General features: G+C 50.2%; 3 protein-coding genes across 3 annotated transcripts; 2 read left to right on the forward strand and 1 right to left on the reverse strand.

Moving 5' to 3' along the window:
• Positions 1–537: 537 nt before the first annotated feature.
• Positions 538–5,531, forward strand: ASPSYDRAFT_90182 (kinesin-3 motor protein uncA; the record flags this gene model as incomplete). Its single annotated transcript, XM_040852296.1, has 2 exons — positions 538–601; positions 682–5,531. The coding sequence occupies 2 exons, from the start codon at positions 538–540 to the stop codon at positions 5,529–5,531; spliced, it is 4,914 nt and encodes a 1,637-aa protein (XP_040701800.1).
• A 580-nt stretch (positions 5,532–6,111) lies between these two features.
• On the forward strand, positions 6,112–8,152 carry ASPSYDRAFT_45980 (DUF821 domain protein). Its single transcript, XM_040847140.1, has 2 exons — positions 6,112–6,791; positions 6,883–8,152. Exons 1-2 carry the CDS (start codon positions 6,378–6,380, stop codon positions 7,807–7,809), a joined length of 1,341 nt encoding a protein of 446 aa, XP_040701801.1. The 5' UTR covers positions 6,112–6,377; the 3' UTR covers positions 7,810–8,152.
• On the reverse strand, positions 8,008–9,453 carry ASPSYDRAFT_152497 (uncharacterized protein; the record flags this gene model as incomplete). The annotated part of the gene is made up of 2 exons (XM_040842202.1): positions 8,008–8,662; positions 8,696–9,453. The coding sequence occupies 2 exons, from the start codon at positions 9,451–9,453 to the stop codon at positions 8,008–8,010; spliced, it is 1,413 nt and encodes a 470-aa protein (XP_040701802.1).
• Between the last annotated feature and the right edge of the window lie 961 nt (positions 9,454–10,414).

Consider the following 10,414-nt stretch of genomic DNA (forward strand, 5'->3'; position numbering starts at 1 on the left):
CCACATGAGCAAGAGCACATGGCCTGGGCGATTGGGCGCAGGGATTATCTAATATCCCGCGATATCTCAGGTGGCTTTTCCAGTGCCTGGGGAAGGAGGGTCTCCGCCGCTCTTGAGTCCGGTACCGTCAATCGTACCAATCCCGCTCCCTCCTCTCCCTTCAATCAAACTCTCGCAAGCACCGCCGAGGCCGTCCCTGTCGCGCGACCGACCACGCTGAAGCCGTGAGCTTGATTCTTATCGCGAATTTTAATCCTGGGACGCGCCACATTCCTTGTCAACACAAAGCGGTACCGCTACATGACGTCTTTTGTTGACCCCCACCACAAATCGTCGATTCTTTCAGGACTGCCTACCGGAAGCAAAGATACTATAACCTGGAAACCGTGCAGAAACTTTAGGAATATTCAACGTGCGATACATTGAAAGGCGGCGCTCCTGCGGCGCTCGCAACTTTTGTTGTCCGCGCCCCCTGGCTATCAGCGCCCAAACGCCGAAGTGAACCACGGCCCCGGAGTGCATGGGGCATAGGTCAAAATGGCGCCCGGAGGAGGTGGAAACATTAAGGTGGTGGTGAGAGTACGGCCGTTCAACAGTCGAGGTGAGTTTGCTTGGAACAGTTTACCCTGCTTGGAGATCTAGGCGGTCGTGACTGACGAGCTGCGTCTTGAACTCTACTAGAAATCGAGCGAGGTGCGAAATGTATCGTGTCAATGAAAGATACCCAAACGGTCCTCACGCCGCCGCCAGGAGCCGAAGAGAAATCGCGTAAAGGTGGAGCTAAAGGTGCCATCGAGGGCCCGAAGACGTTTGCTTTCGATAGGTCGTACTGGTCTTTCGACAAGAAGGCCCCTAACTTCGCGGATCAGGACAATCTTTTTACGGATCTGGGTGTACCGCTTCTGGATAATGCCTTTCAGGGTTATAATAACTGTATCTTTGCATATGGTCAGACTGGTTCGGGAAAGTCATATTCGATGATGGGGTACGGCAAGGAATATGGTGTCATTCCTCGGATCTGTCAATCTATGTTTGAGCGCATTGCGACTATACAGCAGGATAAGAACCTTACCTGTACCGTGGAAGTCTCCTACCTGGAAATTTACAATGAACGGGTTCGGGACTTACTGAATCCCTCGAATAAAGGAAACCTCAAAGTCCGTGAGCACCCGTCTACGGGTCCATATGTCGAAGATCTTGCGAAGCTTGCGGTTCGCTCATTTGAGGAAATTGAAAACCTGATGGATGAGGGTAACAAAGCTCGAACTGTTGCCGCCACAAACATGAACGAGACATCTAGTCGATCGCACGCCGTCTTCACGTTGATGCTTACCCAGAAACGACACGATTCCGAGACGTCTATGGATACGGAGAAGGTGTCACGAATCAGTTTAGTCGATCTTGCGGGTTCCGAGAGAGCGACATCGACTGGAGCCACAGGAGCTAGGTTGAAGGAAGGTGCTGAAATTAACAGATCTCTTTCTACACTTGGACGTGTCATTGCGGCACTGGCTGATTTGGCCGCTGGAAAAACCAAGTCGAAGAAGGCCGCTTCAATGGTGCCATACCGTGATTCAGTTCTTACGTGGCTGCTTAAAGACTCGCTTGGAGGTAATGCCATGACGGCGATGATTGCCGCAATCTCACCTGCCGATATCAACTTCGACGAGACGCTGGGTACACTACGTTACGCTGACTCCGCGAAGCGAATCAAGAATCACGCTGTTGTCAACGAGGATCCCAACGCGCGGATGATCAGAGAACTGAAGGACGAATTGGCGCAGCTTCGAGCGAAACTTGGTGGAGGTGCAGGAGCAGGCGGCGCGGCCGCAGGAGGTGGTGGCGGGATAGTCGCAGAGGAATATCCTCCGGACACACCTATGGAGAAGCAAATGGTTTCAATTCAACAATCTGACGGCAGTGTCACTAAAGTGAGCAAAGCAGAAATTGTGGAACAACTGAACCAGAGCGAGAAACTCTACAAGGATTTGAACCAAACTTGGGAAGAGAAACTGGTGAAGACTGAACAGATCCACAAGGAACGTGAAGCTGCTCTGGAAGAACTCGGTATCAGCATTGAAAAGGGCTTTATAGGTCTTAGTACACCCAAAAAGATGCCTCATTTGGTCAACTTGAGCGATGACCCACTGCTTGCAGAATGCCTCGTGTATAACATCAAACCAGGAACGACCCAGGTGGGCAACATGGAACAAGGAAGTCACGTTGAGATCAGACTGAACGGGTCAAAGATCCTAGCTGATCATTGCAAATTCGAAAACATCGACAATGTTGTCACCATTCTGCCCAGCGAGGGAGCTGCAGTGATGGTTAATGGACTGCGTGTTGACAAGCCCAAGCGATTAAAGAGTGGATTCCGCATTATTTTGGGCGACTTTCATATTTTCCGGTTCAATCATCCCCAAGAAGCACGGGCTGAGCGAGTGGAACAAAGTTTACTTCGTCATTCAATTACAACGAGTGAACTTGGCTCACCGGCTCCAGGTAAAACCCATGAGAGAAATCTGAGCAAAGCTTCAGATTTAGGCTGGGACTCAAGCAGAGCTGAGTCTCCAATGTCTTCTCAACGGGGACGGGAGTCCGATTGGTTCTATGCACGTCGCGAAGCTGTGAGCGCGGTGCTGGGACCGGATCATATCTCTCACCTGCCTGACGACGAGCTCGATGCTCTTTTTGAGGATGTGCAAAAGGTGAGGGCTACTCGACGCGGTCTGATGGACACGGAGGAAGATTCCGATTCACTTAGTTCTTATCCGACCCGTGATAAATACATGTCCAACGGCACTATCGACAACTTCTCCTTGGACACAGCTATTACCATGCCCGGGACACCCCGCCAAGGCGAAGACGATGGTCAGAATGGTCTTTCCACCTTACAGTCAGTACGCCAGGATATGCAACGACAGCTGGAACGACAAAAGGAGCAGTATCTGGATAAATTAAGAGACTCGGAAGCCTCTCCGAACCAAGGCATTGATGATGTACGCTCCGAGAAAGTCCGCATGGAAGAGGCTCTTCGAGAAGCGAAGGAAGAGTACGAGGAGCAACTCCGGAAGCAAAAAGAGGCATTTGAAACCCATATGAAGGAGCTAGGCCAGCCGATCCCGAGAATTTACGAAAACGGTTACCCGAAGCTGGATCCAAGGGAGTTGGAGGTTGCGCGCACCGTCTTTGCACACTGGTCTCAGCAAAACTACGTTCGGATGGCAGAGAAAGTTTTGCAGTACGCGTCGCTGATAAAGGAGGCTCAGGTCATGAGCCATATAATGGACAAAAATGTCGTTTTCCAGTTCGCGATTGTCGACCATGGACACAACATGGCCTCGTCTTATGACCTCGTGTTGAACGGCATATCTGGAGACGAAGATATCATTCTTGATGATGCCAAGAAACCTTGTGTTGCGGTTCGTGTCATTGATTTCAAACAGTCTGTCATCCATCTCTGGTCTATAGAGAAGCTCCAGCGCCGGGTCCAGGCCATGCGACAACTACACCAATACATCGATCGACCGGACTATATCCAACACTTCAAACTTGAAAACCCTTTCTCTGAGCCGTGCTCGCCCCAGTACTCTCTTGTGGGCGACGCTGATATTCCCCTCACTGCGGTGTTTGAGACTCGAGTTCAGGACTTTTCGGTCGATGTGATCTCCCCATATACACAGGGTGTAGTGGGCATTATCCGATTGTCTCTGGAGCCATCTTCAGCACAGGCGCCGTCATCTACGCTCAAATTCAATGTTGTCATGCGTGATATGGCGGGGTTTGCCGAATGGGAGGGAACCGATGTGCATGCCCAACTCTTTGTCCCCGGTATTTCCGAGGAAGGTGGAGCTACGACGACGCAAATGATTAACGGTTTCGATGAGACGCCAGTTCGATTTGAAAGTGTTCACAGCATGAGCCTACCGCTCTCCAGCCCGCGAAATGCTGCGCTGAAAATCTGCGTTTATGCCTGTGTGACTCAGATGCATCTCGATAAGCTTCTTAGTTGGGATGACATGCGTGATTCGGCTGAGCAAGGACACCAAGATCAGAAGACGCCACGTATTGCCGAATCCGAATATTTCTCAGAGGAGAGACATGACGTCTTTGCCAGAGTTCAAGTTTCGGAAATGACCGAGACCGGAGAGTACCTACCTGTGGAAGTGGTGCAAAACAACGCCTGTGATGCAGGGACATATCAGCTCCACCAAGGACTCCAGCGCCGGATCTCGGTGAACCTGACTTACAGCTCCACGGAAACGCTTCCTTGGGATGATCTTACCAACATCCGTGTTGGTTCTGTGCGCCTGCTGGATCCATGGGGCAAGATACCGGACCAGGACCTTCAAACCCCAGACGTCCCACTCAAGTTTATTCAAGACCCCATGGTCAAGGACAATGCCGATGGGACATCCAACATTACCCTCGTGGGCCAGTGGGACTCGAGTTTGCACGGATCACTTCTTTTGGACAGGGTGACTGCAGAGAAATATCGTGTACAAGTAACGGTTAGATGGGATCTTCAGTCTTCACGCTTGCAGGACTGTGTCTCATTTGAGGTTGACCTAACGCTTCAAGTGCAAGGCCGGGCATATGTACGTCCGCAGTCCATACTTAAGAACTTCTTCAGCACAACGCGTGTTGTCCATTCCACTGTCCGCATGTACTCCGTTGCAGTTCGCCCCGTGTCCGCAAAACGCGCCGCCGACCTCTGGCGCATGAATACCCAGAATGACTATGTCAAAGGCGAGGAGCTTCTCACCAAATGGGCTCCACGGAAAGTCTCACTTGTGCGCGACTATATCAGTTCCCGCAAACGGCGGAGACGTATTGCCGATTTAAATGCCGCGAAAGGAGCTCATAGTCTCAATAGCCTCACTGTCGCTTCGCCTCCACGCAGTGGAAGGTCGACACCACTTCGCGGCCAAGAACCTGATCGCAAGGCCAAACTCCTCCGGAAATATGTTGATCTTTGGACTGCAAGAACCGATCCAATTGATGCCATTCTCATTCGAGGCAACACAGAACCCCCGGAACGTGGCGCGGCGTTTGCTTCTCGCGGAAAATTATTTTCAGATGGCGATACCAATGGCGATCATGAACATGAATCCCTGACACCACGGTTTTACGCTACTGTGCAAACACTCCCGAAGAACCCCTCCGCATCGAAGACCGGATACCTTTTAGCACCTGACGACACTTATACTCAATGGGCGCGGCGGTTCGTGGAACTTCGCCTACCCTACCTACATGTTTACTCTGTTCCAGAAGGTGACGAAATCAATGCTATCAATCTGCGCAACGCCCGAGTCGACCATGCTCCTGATTTCGCTAGACTTCTTGATGGCCCCGGAGCTGACGGGTCAGCCAGAGGTCGACCGAATGTCTTTGCAGTGTATGGCCCGCAGAATACTTTCCTTTTTGCGGCACGAACGGAGGCTCAGAAAGTTGAGTGGATTTTGAAGATTGATGATAGCTACTTCAGCAATAATGCCCCTCGAGCGACGACGAACGGATCCGGGACATGATTTCCGCTTAATACTTACAACTAATCGACGATGAAAAATATACACGAATTTGCCGACTTATGGACGTGATATATCGATGGATCTTGCCGTTCTGCTCTCCGTAACTTGTTTCATCTCTGAGAAGTCTTGGATTTTGTTATTTCTGTGGCTGTTCGCAGCCTTGGAGGCCACCCTTTCATTAAACCATGTTGATATCCCTTTTCCCACTACCTATTACATATTGATTGTCTTTGAGATACCCCCGAATACACCTGCCCTATATACTATAGCACTTGAAATCTCATGTGTACATAACTACCTACCTAGAAATTACGTATAGATCCAATGGTTGATGACGGCCCAGTGTCGCTGTCCGTGGGCGGCAGTGCCTCGTTTGGTTATTTGTAGGCGAAATAGTCTGTATTCGATATATCATTGGCGTGACCAAATCAAGATTTAGCAAAGTTCGACGCCGTTGAGGATAACCTGTTGATCTTTGGGTGACGTCTCGGCGCGATCGATTGTTGCTATGGAAACGCTATCCGCACAATCAACCACGACCAGACCGGCGTCCTGATTCAAAAAATCCTGGATCTTGGAACCAGAGTTCTGACTCTTGAACACTCAGGGCGGTCATTGCCTATAAATCGACCAAGACCGGCATGGCAATTGGCAATACGATCTCGCACGCCATCTTAGCCGACCTAAGTTAGCAGGATCTGATTAGTAACCTTGGGGCGGAGCTCTAACCAACTGCCTCATAATTACGTACCACGCATTGATATTTTGCATGTTTGTGCAGCAACCACACATCCAATTCTATACCATCAGTGTACGATATATATACAGTTAAAACTAACCCGCGGGATGCCATTCCGCCCACCGCAATCGTCTCTGTTTCGCTTCATCGGCGCTGGCGCGGTCTTATCGCTGATTCTGCTTGCATTTCTCACATACGGACACCTTGAAGGTTATGGATTCTCGTCGGGATATGTGATTAAAGACCAAGCAAGCTCTAACTTGCTATCTCCAGAGCAGTGCGTGGAGGCGCAGGTCAATAGCACGGGGGAGTGGGAATTCGATGCGAGGCGCGACGCCGATAACCATGGGTTATCGGAGGGTCAGTGCCTGAGTGCGTTCCCGAAATTGTTTGCGGACGTTGATCGGTCTGCTGAGGCGAGAGCGAAAGGGGAGAAAGGGATTATCACGTTTAAGGAGGTGGATGAAGCTGGGAAGATTGAGGAGAATGGGATGGTTAGGGCGGTCATTAAGGGCGGGGAGGTGAGTCTATGGCATTCTGACAGCATGACTTGTTTCGTCAAATTCAAATCATGGGTTCGAAATTGCTAACGATTGATGGTGGTTGTCGTAGTTGTACGTTCTCGACTTCGGAAACATGCAGTATACATTCTCCCGAGGGAAAGCGACGTTGAGTTCCCTGAACCGCGCCCTCGCAGCCTATCCTGATAGAAAAAACCTCCCCGACATCGAGTTTGTATTCTCGACAGACGACTTTAGCACGGGTCAGTCTCCAGTCTGGACTTATTCCAAGCATCCTGACGAGGAAGGTGTCTGGCTAATGCCCGATTTCGGATACTGGTCATGGCCGGAAGTCAAAGTCGGCTCGTACAAGGAGATCCGGCAACGAATTGCGGATGTCGATGAAGGCGACGGCACCAAATACCACCGCGGTCTACGGTTCCAGGATAAAAAGAAACAACTTGCATGGAGAGGCAGCGTGGGCACGAACGCCGACGTAAGAGGCCGTCTCATTGAAGCCTCCCGCGGGAAAAGCTGGGCTAGCATCTACGAGATTAACTGGGGTGATCCAGCACATGTCAAAGCCAATCTTCTCCCCATGGAAGAGTACTGCCGATATATGTTTCTGGCGCACACTGAAGGCCGTAGCTTCTCTGGCCGCGGCAAGTACTTCCTCAACTGCAGGTCCGTGCTGGTCTCGCACAAGCTTGAATGGCTAGAAGCGCATCACGGCGCTTTTATATCCTCTGGTCCTGATGCAAACTTTGTTGAGGTGGAGAGAGACTTCTCGGACCTGGACAAGAAGATGGGTTTCCTGATTGATAACCCCGAGACGGCGGAGCGGATTGCGGAGAATTCGGTGAGAACGTTTCGGGATAGGTACTTGACGCCAGCGGCAGAGTCATGCTATTGGAGGCATCTTATAAGGAAGTATGCGGCTTCCTGTGATTTTGAACCGGTGTTGTATGAGACCACCAGGACTGGGAAGAAGGTGGATAGGGGTGTGCATTTTGAAAGCTGGATTCTTGAGTCGCACTAAAAAGGTGGCCTTTTCTTGACTTTTATATTTTGTGATGACATGATACTATGGGCATATATGGCGTTTTTCCCCTTGGTGTTGTATCTTTTATATTATGACTTATAGCGGTACCCAGTATCTGGGTGTACATAGACTTGAAATCTGTACAAATGTTGACGAATGCCCTTCGAATACTCTTAAATGGAAATATAGTTCACTTCAGCCAATATATACAGAATATTTACTAACCCCGTCATCCATTCTCAGCTTCTCCATATCCTCCGCCTTTAAACAAATCCCCACAACAATACTGCCATCCAGCCACCTTGGCAATAAGTACACCAAACCCTCTCTGGACCCCGGCCCAAACGCAGGCCTCCGAATCGCTTCTGGCTTTCCAAGCCCAAGCCCGAAATCAAGCCCACTCAGTTCTTCCTTCGCCCAAGAACTTAGCCTCACGTCGGGCGCAGAGTTACCTGGTGGGACAGTTCCAGACTCCGTCTTGGAGGGCATTCCGTCGTCACCGTCACCGTTGAATTTCTGGGTTATAAGCGAAGCTTGGGCGAGTGTTTTATCCCTTAAAGCAACTGGATCAAGCGCACGACGAAGACACAGTGCAATACTTCCTAGAGGTTTTGCGAGCATCTCCTCTACTAAGAATGCGTGGCTCGTAATGCTTGCCATGAAGCCTGGATATGAGCCTGGGAGAGAAAAGTGTCGGCGGACGTCTACATTTCTGGAGAGCGTCGAGGGAAGTAACAGAAATGACTGATTCTTATTTTGGATCCTTGCGCGTGTAATGGACTTCCAGACGAAGGCTGAGAGGGCATCGTCTGTTGAGACGAACCTTTGCGGTAGATCTTTTTCTAGGGGACTGGGCTCTGGTTCAGGCTCTTGCGGGAGGGACTCTGTAGTGAAGGATTTCAGAGCTGCAAGGGAGGGGGCAGAGAATGAAAAATATGCCCATACTAGGCTTGGATCTGGAGCTGGGCCTGCATTTGAAGTTGTAGTTGTAGCCTGCTGGGTCTTGGTTTTGTTTTCGTCGCTGTTTGAGGGGCGACAAGGTAGAGGAAAAAGCAGGGGCAGAGCATCTCGACGATCTGTATTCCCAATCTCAAGTCCTGTCACCGTAAAAGGCTCATCCCGGCATCCTTTTGCAAAAAGGCGCATTACGCTCCCCAAGCCCGCCATATCCATTGCTCCATGCTGTCCGTTGAACGTGAGGAATAAGCCACCTTGAACAAGAGAAACTTGAACCAATAATACTGGCAACCCAGCACCGAATTCACTGAATGTCTTCACAGGTGAAACAACGGCTTCGTCCAGGAGGCTGAATGGAAATTGGGCTTGTTTGAGGGTTGTATAGTCTGGAAGAGCGACGCCATGACCGCCGTTTTTATAGTCCTTTACAACGAGACCGGCGTCCTCGGACTGGTTGATCTTAAAAACCCCACCCTCTATAACAACTGTTCCAGATACCCAGGGGAAATGTTTCGATAGTTCTATACTCCCTCGCTTGAAGATATTGGTGCTTTCTCGCTCTGAGGCGGGGGCGCAGAGAGGGAAGAAGAGCGTGACTTGGGTGTAGAGGCTGTTGAGCCGAGGTTGCTGAGCGAGGATATCGAGCGAGATGTCAAGGTCTTCTACGACATTTTCAACTGACATCTTTGTTCACTTTACTTAAGACTGTGAACTCTGGATTTGAGAACTAGAATTGGGTTATTGTTGCGAGTGGATGTAAGCCCGGAAAGCGGAAGCAAGCATGCTGGCTGCTCCATCACAGGTTCGGTGCAGAATTTAAAAGTACAGCCCCGATTTCATTTTTCTTCTGGATATAAGCAGGCCATTTGCTGCCAAATATAATATGGGGCTATTCTCTTTTCATTCCAGCATGCATCGGTGACTAGATCTATCCATGTCTATTCTGTTAATTATTGCCCCATCCATCCTCGTTGAGACTTGCCAAGTACTGGACAACCTTCTTTTCTTTTATTCTCGTCCGATGGAAGATGGGAGGTTAAATGCTATGCGTATCTAGTATTCAATGCATGTTCCGAAATAAATAAATACTCTAGCATTAGTGCGTAGGATGGAAGTAGGGAATGTGATGTGATGTACAACATATTAGGCGTCAAGACTTGGGAAAACGACAGACAAAGGCGAACCCGAAACTTATACCCCAAAGCAGAAAAAAATCAGAAGAAAAAACAAAAAAAGGAAACGAACAATAACCTTCAGATCATCAACGCCAACGGTAAAATGGGCCAAACTAAGCCATATAGATCAAGCCGAAGGCAACACCAACCAAGGTGGCAACTCCGGGGATAATAACCCTAGAACCGGGGCTGATATTGCCTCCAGTGGCCTCTGGGCCGGCTGGTGCTTCGCCTCCTTCATTGCCTTCGTTCGTGCTCGTCGAGGTAGCCTCGGAGGTCTTGTGGGCGCTAGAGCTTGCGTGGGCGCTCGAGGAAGCGGGCGTTGGCTTTATGAGAGGCGTGCTCGATGCAGCAGGGGCGCTTGTTGGGTGGGCGCTCTGAGCGGGAGCACTCTGAGCAGGAGCACTCTGGGCGGGAGCACTCTGAGCAGGAGCACTCTGGGCGGGAGCACTCTGAGCAGGAGCACTCTG

This window comes from Aspergillus sydowii (genome assembly GCF_001890705.1).
Source record: "Aspergillus sydowii CBS 593.65 unplaced genomic scaffold ASPSYscaffold_6, whole genome shotgun sequence".
Lineage (NCBI taxonomy): Eukaryota > Fungi > Ascomycota > Eurotiomycetes > Eurotiales > Aspergillaceae > Aspergillus > Aspergillus sydowii.

Excerpts from the sequence above, each read along its gene's own strand:
- ASPSYDRAFT_45980 (XM_040847140.1), top strand. The coding sequence starts at position 6,378 with ATGCCATTCCGCCCACCGCAATCGTCTCTGTTTCGCTTCATCGGCGCT. Across the intron at positions 6,792-6,882 it reads CGGTCATTAAGGGCGGGGAG|TTGTACGTTCTCGACTTCGG; the intron begins GTGAGTCTATGG and ends TGGTTGTCGTAG.